Below are 18,155 nucleotides of genomic sequence, written 5' to 3'. Positions count from 1 at the left end.
GATGGGAGACCCTCTGGTCCTTTGTTCAAAGAGAAAAACGTTCCTTCTTATGGGAAGGAGAAGGAAGAAGAGGAAGATGCAATTGTCTCTGCGTTTTGCCCTTACACCCACAATTTTTTCTGTAGTGATGATCCAAGAGTCCAGATTCCAACCCATGATCTGCATGATTTAGTCTCAGCTCCCAGGATTTTAGATCATGGTAAGATACGCACAGAAAAAAAACAGTCTGGGGAGGAGGAGGAACCAGAAGCCAGCGTTTCTCCTTCCAGTGAGTATGGCTGGGTTGGAGTCATGCTTTTTCTCTGGTTCAACAAAGTTTGAATTCTTCTGGCACAGTTTCTGAGGTTCAGCAAAAGGAAGGGCAAGTGCCAGAGCTGTCTGGTAGCTGGATGACTTTCCTGAGAGACATATGAATTTCCAAAAGCAACCCTCACAGCTTGGCCTAATGGTCTGAGTGCTAAAGAGAGGGTGGGAGACAGGTCAGAAACTTTTCCTCTGGATGCATTTTAAAGGAAAGTGGTTGCTGCAGATGAATTTATCTGAACCCAGTCCTACCAGTATACGGTATAGGCAAAGGTCTCTGTTCAAAGGAAGCTTTTAATCTATTTATAAGCAACACTTGCATGGCTCTGTCAAGATGGGAGCAGTCTGGGCATGCTCTGAGACAGTCATGGACATTTGAGGGGGTCTTAAAGTGGAACAGCATGGTACATGGTTTTCTCTTAAGAGCAGCTGTCTGAAGGTGGTTAAAGTTGCTCTTAAAGATGAGGATGGGGCCCAGCAGGACTGGTGGGAACAATGAGGCCCCAGCACACAGCTGTGAGGCCATCAGTGGGAAACCTCAGCAGATCCCTGTGGGCATCATTAGGCATCTTCATACCTTAAAAACTCTGCACCCTGACAACATCTACTTTCTGCCAGAGAGGTGCCTGGACCGACAGCATCCTGGGGCCAGGACCACATGGATTCCCCAGGGGTGACAGCCAGGGCCCTTCCCACAGCCCCAGCCAGGAGCCGAGCAGCTGGAAACGTTGGGGCAGCTCCATCCCTGGGCATCCAGCACCTCCCTGGGGATGGGAATGGGCTGAGGCCAGGCCAGGACATGGTCCCATGGTTGGGACCCCATGGCCAGTCAAGGGCATGGATGTGGGGAGCTGGGCACTGACCCTGCTGTAGCATCATAGTTCCAATGGGGCTGACATTGGGTTATGGACCATGGGCAGGGTGGGGGGAGCCCCAGGGGGCTGGGCAGGGGCAGTCAGGGCTGTCTGTGCCTCAGGGCCCCAACACTTGCAAGCACTGGTCAGTCCAAAGGCAGGTATGGTTTGTATTGCTGCTGCTGTGTTACCAGCCATGCCCTCTGTCATCCACCTGCTGATGGAGAGCACACTGCTTGTCTCAGCCATGCTAGTCTCACCCACATGGCTTCTGTGTGCGTCCTGCCTCCACATGGGCTTGAATTTCACCCTTGCTGTATAATTCCAAAACATGTGCCACCAAACCCAACTCTAGTATGCAATCTAAGCATCATTTGGGCCTGAGAGTGACCATCTCAGCTGCCAGGATATTGATTTAAATGTCCCTGAAGGGATACGTGGCTTTCCTATTTATGTGAAAGTTAGTTCCTGTGCTTCTCACAAGTAACAAACCCCTGACCATATATACCGTATTGAGTGTCAGACTGACCTGTGACACTCCTAAAGGAAACACACTGCTTCACTGCAAAGCAGCCTGGGGGCATGTGATTCCCTGGACCATTCAGCCACTGCAAGATTGGTTTTGGTGACTGCTATGGGCGGCATAGCTCATGCGAACACGCTGCATGGTGAACTCAGAATCTCAAGGTGACTTAGATTCTGTCTTCAGACAAAATAAACTCCTCAGAAACATAAACAAAGACGTTTACTCCAAATAAAAATTCACATTCACATCATTAAACCTTATGAAGTATAAGGAGGTCGTTTTGCAAATTGTGAAGCATCCATGTGCTGCCATTTTCATCAGAACAGCTGCCTGCGACATGCATGTATCTCTGAATGCGCCAAGTCAAATATTCTTCTATCTGCAAAGGTTTTGATTTGGCTGGTGACATGGTTCTGACGCTTCCACAGTGTCATTTTCTCCCGATCTGGCAGTAGAGGCTCATAGAAAACCCCAAACCGATAATCTGGAAAACAAATACATTTTTGGTATTACTTGGCAGTCCTGGAAATCCCGGGATGCAACCGATACCCAGAGGGAACCTTTTGTTTGCAAAGGTCTTGGATTTACATGCAGGCTAAATGTGCTATGCAGAAGACCTTTTCCAATCTAATTCTTGAAGAACACGACTCTAGAATATAGCCATTTTAATAAAATCAGTATGCACCACAGGTAAGGCTGCGGACATGATGGAATTCATTTCATTTGAATTTCAAATTTCATTTCATTTGAATTTCATTTCAAATGAAAAACATTTCATTTGTTTAAAGGCTGGATCACCTCTGTGGATGGAGAACCCTGTAGCTCTGGGAGTTTAAAATGCAGTTGTTTGTTAGCTGCAATGGAGCAGCAAACACTGAGAAGTTCAACAAAATTTGACAAAAATTTGATTTTTCAATCTCTAAGACAGTTGGAGGAACTTTCTGATTTCATTGTGTGTTCTCTCCATCTGAAATCCCTCTTCTTTTCCACTGCCACTTTCTTTTATGCAAATATATGTGTAAAGGCATACACATCAATATGTATACATGCATGCATCTATCCACATACCCCACCATTTTGAGTGGCAAGTGATCATGCAACAGATACTTTGTATTCATTGGTAATAGATTTGGCATAGAAACATTGAGTCCATTAAAAGAAGCTGTTGCTTGATATATGAACTTCAGTATGGTCACTTTCGGTAGTGGGAATTACTGTGGGGAATTCCACAGCCTGGCACAGACAGCTGGCGAGATCAGATGATCAGAAAGCTTCCTTCTAGATTTAAAATTAACCAGTCTGTGAAGGTGCCTCAAAAAGTGGAAAGCATCCAATTGACACTTATGAAAATACCAGGATGATTCATTTATTTAAGGAAAAGACAGTAGAGAGAATATGGAACACAGAGGTACCGCAAAGAGAAGAGGATGGACTCACAGCTGAAAGAAGCTGACAGGGCTTCCCTGATATACCATGCCCTCATTTTCACTTGTGCTCTTCTTCTTGGTATCATTTCCACTAACAGAGTGAGCTGAAACCATTTGTAGCACACAAATGGCTTGACAGAGCAGACGGTGCGTGTGTAACAATAGGAAAGAGTACTTTTCTTTGACTCCTTTTTATCTGGGGTTTTCAGGAGCAGAGAGATGGCTAAGCATGTGGCCTTTGACTTGCAATTACTTGAGAAGTCATAGTATGTTAGTATCTTCGGAAAGGCTAAATGTTTATGAAGTGTAAATTGCCAGCTGACAATTTGTACCAGCTGAGGCTCATATTGTTTATTCATGTTGTTTTCTAATCCTTTTATGATTGGGAGAGGCAGCCACCACAGAAAATGCCAACTGGGGAACAGGGAAGAATGTTGGCCAGTGAACTAAAGGCTGCAACTCATGTAACTGCAGTAACTAGAGCAAAGAGACTCATAACTTACCTTTGGGAAACAGATGCAATTTTAAAATTCTTTCATATTTTAAAAGGCTTTTTAATATAGGTGTATTTCACCTATTTCCCCCCCGCAAGTCTACATATAGGTGACCTCCCACATATAGCACCTTAAATAACAAGAAGCCTGTGCTGCGCAAGAAGTCAGTGGCCTGTCCTCTCCCAGTGCTGCAGCTGCGTAACATTTCCCCACCTACTATAATTTTCCTGGAAATGTATTTTTGTGTCAGGGCTCTTGCCCACTCTTCTACCACGAGGAGCAATCCTCTGCCAATGTTGTTAAGAAGCTTTCACTTGGAATAACAGACTGAACTCTGCACAGCAATCTTCGTCATTTCTGCTTTTCCCTCAAACAGGGACAGGCAAGAAGGGAAACCACAGAGGAATAGTGAAAAAAAAGAAAATGCCTGAAGAGATCAACATGATGAAATCCGCTGTTTCTTTGTCATTTTCTCCTAATCAAAGCCTATCATTCACCAAGTCACAGACTGGATAAACTCACTGGTTATACTCCTCTCTTCAGAGAAAATTTTGCATTTTATTCTTCAGTGTATGATGAAGAATTAAAATAAATGTCTCACATATGCGGCATTTTTTACACACAGGACTATATGGAGCAGCACAGGTGTTCACTCAGGCACATTCACGCACCATCTTGATAGCTAAACTATGCCTCAGAATAAAAATTTTGTGCCATAATTTCTCTGTGATAAGAATTTGAAGTCTAGGGTCTAAGTTTTCTTATAAGATGACTTTTTCCTCAAGCAAAGAAAGGAAAGATAAGGAAAAGAGCAGCTATTCTGCCTTGTGTCTTCCTGGGGCTGGGTATCCACATACCCCTCTCTCAACAAGGCTCATTGTCAAGGCACAGCCTGGCTCCAGACTCTCAAATCTTTGCAGAAAAAGTCCCATGTGAAACACTTATACAGTCAGCAGGGTGGTCTGATCCCAGCTGATATTAGACACTCAGCAGGCGTATACTGTTTATATGGAATAACTGTAAGATTACAGCTAAAGTAAGAGGTGATTTTCCCTTGTCTCTTCATTGAGCAAGCCAGGTGTTTTAATCCCATTCCCAGCGTATTTCTAAGTAGAAAGTATTGCTTGTCAGCTACTAAATATTTTAATGGTGTGTACTGGTACCTCAATAACAGCCAGTCCAAAAGCAATTCCCATAATTATGAGCAGATGGTCTTTAAGGTAATCGATAATCACATCTCCACAAGGCTGAAAAATAAGACAAAATGATTAATTATAGGCAAGCAATGTTATCCTAAGGTTATTTGGAATGTATCTTCTAAAATAGATCCTCTCATGGTCTCTCACTTTCTCTCTGTGCTAAAGAAATTCTATTTGAATTTATTCTTACTTATTGCTAACAAACAGAAAGAACACAGCTATACGTACCTTGCGCTCTGAGGAAGATGTCTAGTTTTTGCCTTCCTAAATATGAATATGAATTTAGTAGCTGACTATAAAAGGGTGAAGTTTCAAATGAAAACATACAGCTGTAATGTCTAACGTTTGTATTATTTTAATTGACAAGGAAAGAAGCATTTATTCTTACTTTCATTTGATAATCATTTGCTGCTAGGAAAGAGCCAATGCAGATCTGAAAGAGAACTCCAGTTTCCCACTAGTCTGATCCTTGGATTTGAAGCTTCAAAGCTTATTGTTATAATCGGGCTCAACTAACAACATTCAGATATAAAACCTATCTCAAAAATTAGTTTTGACAAATGTTTAGTGGTCTTAGACTGGGGCTGGGAGGAAGAGAGTGATTGTATCTGAAGTTCTGTGCAGACCTACTCTCCTCTTCAATAAATGTATACATCTGTTCTTATAATGACTACATCTTCTCCAGGCATTGACAATACTCCTTTTACTAGTGACTGCAGAGAAGGCCAAGTAAGGCATAAATCCATCAACTACAGTACTGTTCCAACACTATGACTACCTTCCCCCAAATACAGTTATGTTATTTCACCATATTTCCTCCTTCACAGTAAGCACAAGGGTCTTCTCCTTCCAGTTCTTCTAAAAACCCTTTGATTTAGGCTGACTCAGAACTGCACTGAATTCCAAATCTTTTTTCCTGGATCAACAAGAGTTGAATGTCCTTACTAGAATCTAACACCACCATGAAATCTCTGTGTTCATGTGAACAGTATCTTGCACCTGCAGCAATTTCACTGATGGCTTCTCATGTGTCCTTTGAGAGTTTGCCTGAGGCCAAAGAGACATTAAAATGTGGCCAAAACAGCCTTTCTGTATACAGCTTATTTCCAGACTGGCTTCTGGCATCCTCTATTTAACCAGACTGTTTCCTTGCTTTAAAACACTGTTTGCTTCTGTGGGACTGCACAGGGAGGAAATAAGTGCCCAGGCAGGACCTGGCTAGGAGGCTCTGTATTTATGAAAGTTTACAATCAGAATGGATGCTTGCTGAAATCTGCTTTGTGCTAGGTACAGATCAGCACACTTCCTACCACCAGCATTCTAAAAATGCAGCTATTTTGTGCTATTTTTCCCCCATATTTTAATTTGTATGCACAGAGTCTAAATTTCCATATGAGGAGACAGATAAATCTTCAAATTAATTAACTGAGACCTGTGCTGCCCACCTGCTAATTTCTGAGTATGCTTTCTTGTTGCCTGTCATCAGGCATTTTTGCCTTATTATTATATTAATGCCACAAGCTTTTGAAAAGGCTGTAGTTGTTGGAAATTACACTTTGAGTATGCTACCATGAAGCCTACAAACAGGTAAGGTTTCCTTCCAGCAGATCCTTCAAAGTGAGTGTGGGGTTTTTTTATTAAAGGACTATAAAACCCCAAAGGTCTTGCATTTAATGTGCTCATTTTTCAATATCCCTTAGCCCTTTGAAAGCCTCTGAGTCAATATGTCTACCACCAGAATGAGCCTGGGTGGGAACATAACCTTCTGAGGGAAGAAAGAGAGCCAAAGGGTAGCTGACATGCTCCTCTGACCTAGAGGCATACCTTGACACCAAATAGTTTTCATCCATAGTAACCATGCAGGCTGCTGAGGTCCTAAGGGTACTGCACTGCACAGCTAAAATAAATAGAGACACCCCAGGAAAAGGAAGCAGCAGCTATTTTATGTATGCACACTAATTTTGTAACAGATGGCACAGGGCAATTCTGGTTAATGAAGTGAAGGCAAAACTTTGACCTTTTGGAAAGATACAGAACTGCTGACTATGCCTGTCACCAAAGACAACCTTGGGTTAAAACTTCTTTGGGGAAAGAAGAGTGGAAGATTTTATTTTTCTTACGTTTTTATAAACATATCTGCCTTGATAGTAGGTGCAGAGATCTGATGAGCTCTTCAGTTCACACTCACAGATTTTATTGTTACCAATATTTTTTCCCCAATCTGAAGGTCCGTTCAGCAAACCACAGCACTGGTTCTGCAAAGAGGAAATGAAATGGAGAGATGAGGAAAAAAATGGTTATTTGCAGTTCAAGGAGAGGGAATTGAGAGGAATAATGAAGGAAAAAATTCCTTTCATCTTTTACCATGTGGCACTTGTCCTAAATTGGTATGTCACAAACACCATTTACATTTCTATACCAGTTATAAGAAGGTAAGTGCTCAAGTATAAAAAAGAAGAAAAAAGAAAAAAAGACCCGATTTTCAGTATACAGTGCCCAAAAACATTAATATGCTATAAAGCTAGTAATTGTCAATGCTGGAATGGAACTGAAACATGGAACAAAGCTGGGTATTGCATTTTTTGAGAATCAAGCCTTCTTTCTACAGGTCATACTTGCAGAAGGTAAGTAACAGCTCCAATAGCATCCATACCCTGAAAAGCCAGGCTATAAATGTAAAACTCAGGAATATAAAACTCTGAAATCTAGAAAAATAACCACTTTGAATGATGGTTAGCCCTTTAAATGAGGAATGGACTGAGGAGGACTTGGCTCCATTTGGGATTTGTGAAACCCAAACCAGGTGCAGTTTCACTTCATGTTCCACTTTATTCAAGCCACTAAAGCTCAGGGGTGCAGACTTGAGTTTGAGGTCCCCCCTGTTTTAAAAAGCAGCTGGAAATGTTCACATAATTCTGTATAAAAGCAAAGGCCGTGGGACATAATAAAGCAATCCTGGCCTATTTAAAAATTAATACGGTAATTACGGGATCTTTCATTTTGCTCACCCTTCAACAATCTCTCCAGGGAGCTGTTTATTATATCAGAAAAAATAAACTGGGTCAGAAGCAGAGGACAGGGCTGGAGGTGGAATGGGGAAGGAGAAGTGGAAGTAATATAAGTCACTCAAATACTGTTTCTTGCTTCTTTTCTTTCACACCAGCAGCCCTTAAAAATACAGGAATTCCTTATCCTACCCGTTAAAGGCATCACCCATTAGGACTAAAATAAAAGAATAACAGCAGGCACTCTCAGTGTATAGACACCGGTACTAATGGGAGGGGCAGGGGTTTACTCCATCAGTCGTATCAGTGAGATTCAAGGGTACTCTCTGTGTGATACCCAGGAGCAAGGTAACACTAAGTGCTTACCTTCTGGGGTCCCGCAAGTGGGGGAAGCCAGGACAGGTATTAGCAAAGTGATAACAAACCTCCCTTTCATCATCTTTTTTTTTCCTGTTACTTACACAGTAAAGTGTGGTATTTAATCATTTCATTGCAATAGGATATTCCAAATGAAATACACTCCTGAATTTTTTCTTATCCCTGGAATAATCTCGCCTTGAGAGTCCTGGCTAGTTCTTAGCTAGGTGATACAGTGAAGGAGTAATGTCCCTTCAGAAGGGAAAGATGTTAGAAAAGAGCAGGCAGTCTTTTCATGGAAGACCTTAGCTAACTGTCAGTCTCACATGTTGTGTGTCCTTGGACCCTTGCTCTTACAAATGCTATTGTGCAGAGAAATCATCACAGAAAGCCCATGCCGCATCAAGAGAGCAGAAGCCCCATGTATAGTGTTTTAACTTGCATTTAGTTCAGACCCTTCCCCATCTCCAGGGAATGAAATTCAAAGCTATGGCCTAAAATGAAGCACAGACAAACACTAGAGATGGAACATATACCAACGACCCCTGCTCTTTGTTACATTTTAATTACCATTGTCTGAAACTCCTGGAGCTTCTCTTGAAGCGCTTTAGATTCTTGTGTAGAACTTTGCAATGCATTCACACTCTCCTGGAAATTCTTGTTAAGGGATGTTTCAATCTGCAAGTCCAAATGTTTTATTAGTTTTCAGGTAGAAATAAAACTTTGGGAACACATCAATGAAAATGCAGAATAATACTGTACCTGAGATCGGTACACTGCTCCTAAAATACCTCCTGTGACCTGGAGGATCAGGATCAGAAGGAGCCCAATAAAAAACTAGGAAATAAAAAAAAGGGTGAGAAAACCGTAGTACTTTTGACCAAGATGATATCATTTCCTCTAAGTGAATGTTAAGCTTTCATGTGCTTGAATAGCCATGTAGGTAAAACGAACTGACATTCCAGCCAGAGCTACTCCAGTTATTCCTTCTTTGGCAATGAGAAAAGGGGATGCTTGAGACAGAGTGTGCTCAGCTAATAACTGAAACAAGGTACACACCAGAGGAGTGGCACAATGGGCACTGTGTAGGTCATAGGTGTTGGGCAGGAGGACAGGGAGGACATTCTAGGGAGACCAGCAAAGGGAGCCACTGGGAATTTAGAAAATTAAACGGGATAGGTTGGGGGGAGGACTGGCGGAGGGAACTTCGGAGATGACTGGATGGAAAAAAACCCCCTAGTGACATGTTTGGGGCTCTCTGGACCCTGTCTTCCAGCTGATGAGACCACCCATCATTTTTTCTGTGCTAGAATTCAGAGGAGGCTCAAGCACAAGGTAAGCAATGAAAACACATTATTATAATCACGCTTATCGCTAAACAAAAAGGCCCCCATCCTCATTTGATTCTATTTGCTAACACCTTATCCATCAAATGTGGCTGGTGGCTGTTAAAGATATCCAAATATTTCTCTTTCCTACCAACATCAGCATGCACCGGCTCTCCTTTATGGCACCACAGCATCCCAGAAACCCAAGAATCATAATGATGGAGCCCACGGCTATCAGTAGATCAACCCCTGCAAACATGCTGCTGTCTATCTCCAACTCCTGAAAAAAGAGGGGAAGAAATTTTTCAGACACGAGAAGTAGTTTCTAAAAACATCTGTATCCCCCAAATTAAGATAATTACTTCATAACTGACAAATATATTGATTAGGAACCATGGAGAAATAAACAGACCTCCAATACCCCCTTCTTAATTGTTTTGTTGGGGAGTTCAGTAGAACCTGGCTTTCCACAGCCTTTGTCTCTGCACAAGATGAAAGTCAACTTCACAGACTAAATAAAGATCTCTTGTCTTTAAAGTGGTTTTAGTTAGTTTTCAGTCAATGAATCTTTGCTTTTTACTGGAAGTAGCAAAATTGACTATCTTAAAATCTCTCCTACATTAACCAAATGTTAAAGAAACAAAATCTCTGTCATTAAAAGGCCAGGAACATACTCTGTGGCTGTTCCTGAGAGAACACTTCTCAGAGCAATGCTGGATATACTAGAGAAATACTTAGATGTATTTTCCAAAGCAGCTTTCTTTTCCTTTTTTTTTTTAGGCATGATCTCTAATATTACCCTGAAGGATGAGGACTGTATTTTGATGTGTGGGACATTCAACTAAACAATTCATATACCTCAATATTATTAAATATCAAATTATTCTGTTCCCACAGGACTGACTAAGGCCAAAGGCCAAAATAGAGAAAAATGTTCAAAGAATATTTTCCAGTGTGGCTGGTGCCAAGATTAGCAAAAATGTCTGGAAGTTGTCACATTTATCTTCTGATGGAAATTGCGAAGGTATATAGACAAGTATAATTTGAAGAATGTGTTGTTCTTTCCTCTTCCAAGTTGGACTGAACCTCCTGTTATTTATTCTTAGAAAGCTCTATTCATCTACAACCAAATCCTTATGGTCTGCTCAATTATTACTCAGGCAAAACATACATTGATTTTGAATGGGAACTTTGCCTGCCTAGAGGCAAAAATGTGAGAAAATGCTTTCAATTTTAGTCCCTACTCCTAATGCATATTTTTTGGGGAGTACAAAGTGTTATTTTAGGAAACCAGTTTTGGATACACTTAAGTATGCTTTTCTTAATAGGAAATCTTCCCCAAATGAAGAAAGGATAATAGCAGTTATGTTTTTCCAAGCTCCATTGTACCATCTGAGCCATCATACTAGAGATGGTCAACTAGCAAGAATGGAAAATTTAGCTTCTTGTAAAATGTTGGCTGAGGAGTGCAAGTTGCCATTCTTCCTCTTCCACAGCAGAGAACAGCAGAGCTCTCCACCATGACCTGATTTACCCCATGGCACAACGTCATCATGAACTGAGTTGCGTTGCATCCATTCTGCCAAGCATGAGACATCTGGGACTGGCTAAGAGCAACAGTGTCATCAGCCAAATGGCAGGAAATATATAAAGCTGTCTTCTTATCTCCACCATCTTTTTGTTTCCAGATAGGAAACTACTGTCTTAAAAGTTATTGTTCTTAACTGACAGCCTGCAGTAGAGCAGCAGGTGAGTGATCTGAAGATTTGCAACTTAATCTATACTAAAGAATTAAGCTGAAAGCTGAAAAGCATGCTTCCATGTCACATTTTTTTCACTTCTATGGCCAGAAAATCTTTTTGGATATAGAAGCAAGCAAATTACATTTTCAAATTCGTTTACATTTCTGTGGCCCAAATTCACAAGAAGAAATACACTGCTTATACCTTAGGGTCAGGTTGTTCTTCCCGTTAATATAACAAAGCACTAACATACAAAGATTGCACAGAGAATTGCACAGTGCCTTCCAGAGAATCAGCTACAACCTATGAAATCAGCTTCTCTCAAGGGGGACAGAAAACATGTTGTAAGTCAGAGGCCAATGCCACTGGGAGCACGCTTGGCAAAAGATTGGCAGAGCCCACAGGGCGAAGGGCCTTTGCAGCAACAGGACCAGCCTCTGCTGCATGTCTGCAAGATCAAGGGCTCCTCAAAACTGCATTTTCCCTAGGTTTGCAGAAAAGGAAAGTCACAAAGTCTGACGTAATTTAATAACCCAGATAAAATCCATGAGAGGAAGTCAAGAACTTTCTTCTCCCCTCCAGGACTGTTAGGACATTTTAATCAGAAGTAAAGGGTTTTGAGTCTCTAAAGCTCTTTTTATATTAATATGAGGACGAAAGGGTAACGTGCTTTTAAGGAGCCACTGAAAATAAAAGGGAAAATTCCTTGCTCCCTTTCAAAGTTGCAGTTAACTGGGAAAATAAGAATTGTGTTATTGAAGATAGGGAGAAAGGTAAAAATATTCCCTCCAAACATATGGAAGTAACCCTAGGAATGTATATGACTGTACTATTCTAATAGGGAAAGACATGGAAAAGTCTAGGAGCCGCAGGGCTCCTCATTATTCTCTCTAATAACTGAAATCAATATCAAAACCATCACTAGTTTTCATTAGAGGAGAGAGAGAGGCACGTCTTCTAGCAGAAATCTGTTGCATCTGCAAGAACCTACATTAATAACACTAGAAGACACTTCTTGTAGTCATATGTCTCTGCTTACATCAATTACTTTATCCAAATACCTGCACCACCTTGTTTAATCTTAAACATCATAAAATGCATCAATCTTTACCCAAACAAACCACTTCAACGAAAACATAAAGAGTCTGTGGAAACGAAGTTTGGAACTGAAAGTGTATGCAGTGGTTTCCACATTTGACATGGTTCTGGTATGGCTGTATGCATTTACCTGCTGAGCATCTTTGCTAACACGTATCCATATAGAGACTCCCAAAATAATGGAACCACACACCTGCAGGAGAAAATAAAGAATGTTTAGAAAGAGCAGCAATTTTAGATTAACATTAAGCATCCAAATTGCACCAGATGTTGGCCAAAATTCTGAAATCATTTGTTTGGCAAAGTGAAAGAAACATGATTTGCTGGAGAACAGAACATTGATTTGTATCCAGGAAACTTCATAAGGGTAGTTAAATCTTCAGTTATGCACCAAATCCCTGATGTTTCTGCCTCAGAGGACTCCTTGATGATTTCCTTGATGATATATACATGTGGTTGGGAAGCACACAGAAATTCTGTCAGTGAGAGAGGAATATAAATTGCTATTGTATGTATATAACATGGCTGTAAAGAACATTGTTTCTTGTATAGTGGAAACACATGAGATTTGATAAGGGATGCTTGTACAAATGTTGTTTCTAGAATTATTCAAGACATGTCTAGGGACATACTCTCTATGGTAAAACTATCAAGAATATTTCTAAATAAAGTTTTTCTGTTGTTTCTATTACAACAATATCTGGCCATCTCCAATCCTTTGAATATACCTCTTATAAAATGCCTGTAGTTATCATTACATTTTTACAGAAAAATCAGTCATGTACATTAGAAAGTTAGACAGGGATGACTTTCTTTAAGATGTTGAAATCAGGGCAGAAGAATCCCAGGTCTAAATGCATTCCTTAATCACTAGTTGTTCTCCTGTTTCATTGGTTGTTGAGGAATGTTCCATATCATTCCACTATGTGCCAGTTACTCTATTTCTAACCTTGTCTGTGAGGATTCTTATACAGAATTTCTCTTTATTAAGTGTTGGAGACAGGTAGTTAAGAGTTTGATCAGATGAAAGGATTGTGCCTTCTGAGATGACTGGTAGGAAAGAGATATCACTGAGGACCAGGGTGTAGTCATATTTAGAATTATCTTCCTGTGTGTCACTAACACTCAAGTCATAAAAGGCCCTGAAACGTTGTTATTAGCTTCCCATGAAGACTGGGACTATTCCTAACCTTTTAAAATTAGAAGAGCTATTTTTATATGTTTTAGATAATTTTTCCTAAAAAATACTTTCCCCGCAAAAGATTTCATATAATATTTAGCATCAAAGACCATAATGACTTTAGCAGATTATTTAATATGGAACAGAGCCAGCACTCAGACATGAGTACCACACATTTTGCTGTTCTAAGTAAAGCTTCTACAAGTACTTTTTAAACATGAAAAGGAAAGTTGTACAATTGATGACAACTATATCATGTTATCAAATTTAACTAGAACTCCCCACTGAAACCTTCTGAATCCCACTGAATCTGACTGGAAACTGGCGGTATCATATGACTGCATATTTGGGTTTTGTTCAGCAGCACTATGTGAGCCATGTGGCTATGCACCAGACAACATGGGCTCGCTAATGTGAAAATTTCCACGCAAGCAGCTATTGCTACAAATCCAAACAGATTTTGGACCACTGCCTTATTTGTTACAGAGGACCTCCCATAAAAATACAGCACAGTAGTAGAAGTAAATATAGCTGAATGTACAGTAACTTAGCAATTGGATGGGAATGCTACAATATTTACTTAATTCAAAAAAGAAACATCATTAATAATTGAAAACTTTTAGTAAGGTTCGTATATTTTAATTATAAAAATAGAGTCTGTTTAGGTTAATAAAAAATGGTTCGTTTCAATAAAATCTTAATGTTCTGTTTCTGTTTATTTTCAGAATATACAAAGTGTACCGGAACACACAAAGAAAAGTTTTGGAATAACAAATCAAAATGGCCTGTTCCCAAAGGGTCCACGTTGAACTTTTCAGATTTGCTGGAATATTCCATCCTAATTATTAAGTTTTCTTAAAGTTTCAACTAAAGAAATTTTCATTTCAGGAAATTTCGTTTTTGATACACAAGTCTTTCTCAATGGAATAAAAAAAGCTTCTTTGAAATGGTCCTCAACCATTTTTCCAAAACTAGATGGCTATTGCAGCTTTGCCTCAACCCTCGACCAAGAATCAGCGGCCTTGTCACAGTCTTATAAACTGATCAGGAACAGGACTGTTGTCCTTCAAATTCAATCGGTCCTTCTCTTCTTGAGCCCTTCAGTCTTAGTGTGATGAAGAAATAGAGCCTAGTTAAATTAATATCACCTCAGATGAGCCTACTGTATCTCTGGACCAGTGGTATATCAAGACTCTGCATTTCTCAGACACAGGAATACCAAATCTATGGGAAATTCCCTCCACTGGCACACACATTTTAAGTAACCAGTGTAAGGGTATCAGAAGGAGCTTTCTACAAGGTTGCTCCCGTTCACATTCGACTGGAATACTTCCTTAAGATACCTGAAATTGACAGTGTTAGGAAGGTCCTACAGAGAATATGGTCTATGGTTCATCATACCTGCTAAGCCTGTGTTGTTGCTTTCAGAGATTGAGATGTTCGGGTGTAAGGTATGATGAAGGGGCCACTTTGGTTGTAGATGGGACTGCCAGCCTGCTATCAAAAACTGATCTAAGGTTGCTCTGTTACTGATGGGTTGCCACAGATTAGGATCAGAAATCAATATTTAGTGAAGAAAACCCAGCCATTCTATAATTTTGCATGATGTGAAGTAGCAGCAGGTGAGACTGGATATCCTGCAAACTTGGAAAAGGGGAAAGAGGAAACATCTGACCTATATGTCAGGTTTAATATACAAAACTGATTTCATTATTAACTTAAGGACCCTTAAAAGCTCCATATAAGCTCTCAGCTTCAAAGCACAAGTCTTCAAAAGCCCATACTCAGCTTTCTACCACAAAAATGGGAGAATGCAAAATTCATGCACACACTCATGTGGCTGTAGATTCCCAGGGGGCACACTTCATGTAGTGAAGCCAGAGCCATTTTACAGAGCTGGCTTAGACTGTTTTAGGGGTTACACACTTAGTGCTGTGCTCTAAGAGGTGCCAAGACAAAGGCATGAGAAGGCTGGAAAACCAGTTCTCAAGTCTCCTAAGATGGGACACTCCCACAGAGATTGCAGTGGGCTTAAAATGAAAGGATGCCAAGTAAATATGCAGCCATAGTTCTTATCTAGTTAAGGTTAAAGTCACCTTCATTTCCCACTATCAGTTTAATTTTGCCATTTGCCAACTGCCTTGTGCACCAGGGAGAGTATGTGAGGGAACATCACTGTTCCCTGTACTTTACTACAGCAATTTAATGATTACCAGGAATTAGAGAAAGGAATGTGAATCAAAGAATTCAGTTTCATTGTACTCTGTCATCAAATGTTCCTGTTTGCACCACACCTGTTCTTCCCTATCTTGGTAGTGCTAAACCTCTTTTAAAATAAGTTAGTATAGCTACATTCCTGGCCTATTTTGTCCCATCTATGCAGTCACATGCACAGCAAATGCTCTCAGCATATTCTTCCCCAGAATAGAGTACTGATTTTCCTACCTTTGGCACAAAGATAGGTTTGGGAAGTTTGTTCCACACCTTCTTGTTTCCTGAGCTTTCCAGACTCCCCCAGGATCACAGCCTCTATTTTTAGCTAGGAAACTCATGCTGTCACTGGAGGCTTAGGCATGGGGCATTATTAATATGTTCATTCCAGGAATAGTTTGGAGTTTTTCTGGTGCTACTCTGAGACATTTGCCTATGTTTTTGCTTACAGTAAATACAGACAAATGTGGACAGGATAAACTTCTTGAAGGGCAGGAATTCCAAGTCAGAAACTATGGACTCTTTTAAATACCATCGCAGAAAAACTTCAACAGAGATGTCAGATATCTTCGATTTGCCTTGATGGAGACGGAGGGAGAAGAGGAGGGGGAGACAGTTGAAACCATCACTGGCGTGTGAGGAATTTCCTTGTGATGTCCACAAGTGATCAAATAATTCTGCTAATTCTTCTCATTTTGGCCAGCCACAAGTTTTCCAAGGCTACTGTTTGTGGTCCCTGTTAAATGGTATCACTTTTTTACTTGAAAAAAAGTACCTCTTGAGGCAAACCCCATAATGTGAGTAGTACTTCCGCTTCTGATTTCAGTGAACTCCTGGTGAACCTGACAAATCTGTGTCAGGAAAGCTGATAATGAGGCTAAACGAATCACGAAAGAAATGTTCTTCAATTCAGACCTTGCCAGATCTTCCAAGACCTGAAATTCTTGCAAACCAGCTGAGATGTTTCAAATTCAAATGACACCCAGAGATCTGCCTGCTGCTCAGTGCTGAATCTGCCTTGATACAGCTATTGACAGCACTGCCAGCCCATACCATTTTATGAACGTTTACTGTCCACCATCAGAAACTAATTATGACACTGAATGTAACTTCATATCCAAGGAAGGATATGAAAAACATTTATCAGTTAGGAGGCTAAAAATACAAGTGAATTTTCTGTATCTCGTGCTGAAATTACATTCTCTGGAGTATGCCATTTGGATATAAGCAGCAGACCATAAAAGCGACAAAATGCCACATTCTAAGTGGAGAGCCTATTATCTTCTGACTGAAATTAGTGATGTCTTTTGACATTAGGGGCATGATACAGGCAGAGGACAGACTTAAGGCTGGTCTACTTTTGAACATGGAGGGAAAGGTATTTTGAAGGAAAAAGACAAAGGGAAGGGCAAAAGTTAAACATATTCTCCCCTCCTTAAAAATTAAGGATCATACTCTGGTTCCACTTATGCTCTATTTTCTTTACGATTCCTTCAACTACAGCTTTCAGATAATGCTGAACACATTTCATGCATCACTAATAACAATTTAAACACCAACTTACCCAAAATAAGAAGTTGAAGATGAACATCGAGTACTTCATGCAGCTGCTTACACCCGCCATTTTCCACAAGCTGAGACAAAAATGAGCACTGCAGAAGAAGATTTCCTGAGAACTTGACCTTGATACAGAAGTTGTTGCTGTGTCTTCAAAAAAACTGTCCAACTACGTCAAATACGCTGTGCTCTGCCACTGAAAGCAAACCCTGTGACCAGGGCACTGACAATTACTTAAATAGTTCGTATTCCACAAGTAAACATTAACCAGAGCGTAGGGGAAGCACTGCAAGGTGTTATCACTGAGTCTTTGTGATTTGTGTCCTTGTGATTTGTACGTTTCTACAGTGCAGTTAGTCTTGTCCTACACCTCAAAAGTAAATAGATAATGAAGCAAAAGTCATCGTTTCAAGAGAAAGGGAAGTGAGCATAAAAATGTTTTATAGACCTGCTTTTAGGAGGGGGAAGTGACTGTGTTTCTTAATGCTTTTAAGTTACAGGGTTTACTCAACCGTTGCCAACATTCATTCAGCCACGTTTACTCTCCCACTCCAAATGCACAACTGGAATAAAGGGATGGGTCTGAGTTACCTCATGAGAGGAAGGATAACGAATCTGCTGCCATTTTCTCACTCTCGGTGTCTACTTCACATCCTTCTCCTCTTCCTCACTAAATCAGGACCTGAGGAACCTGAGCACTGTGGCGCACAAACCATCCTGTTGCGCAGGTTTCCAACAGTGTTGTGAACCCCAGCACAGCAACCACAGTTCTGGAATCAAGTTGCAGGACACTGTTCAGCAACAGGAGCTAGATTCATCCCAGAGGACAAGGCAATAAACCTGCTTCACTGGTTTTGGTATATGTCTTGTTTGT

At 40.5% G+C, this 18,155-nt stretch overlaps 1 protein-coding gene across 1 annotated transcript; it reads right to left on the bottom strand.

Moving 5' to 3' along the window:
• Positions 1-2,113: 2,113 nt before the first annotated feature.
• On the bottom strand, positions 2,114-17,348 carry TSPAN8 (tetraspanin 8; the record flags this gene model as incomplete). Its single annotated transcript, XM_080627288.1, has 8 exons — positions 2,114-2,167; positions 4,768-4,851; positions 6,924-7,058; positions 8,736-8,843; positions 8,928-9,002; positions 9,645-9,773; positions 12,464-12,526; positions 17,289-17,348. 8 exons carry the CDS (start codon positions 17,346-17,348, stop codon positions 2,114-2,116), a joined length of 708 nt encoding a protein of 235 aa, XP_080483414.1.
• Positions 17,349-18,155: the final 807 nt, after the last annotated feature.

The sequence above is a fragment of the Psittacula echo genome (genome assembly GCF_963264785.1).
Source record: "Psittacula echo genome assembly, chromosome: 1".
Classification (NCBI taxonomy): Eukaryota; Metazoa; Chordata; class Aves; order Psittaciformes; family Psittacidae; genus Psittacula; species Psittacula echo.
Note: the sequence above shows the minus strand (reverse complement) of the source record. Positions and strands in the feature narration are given on the sequence as shown.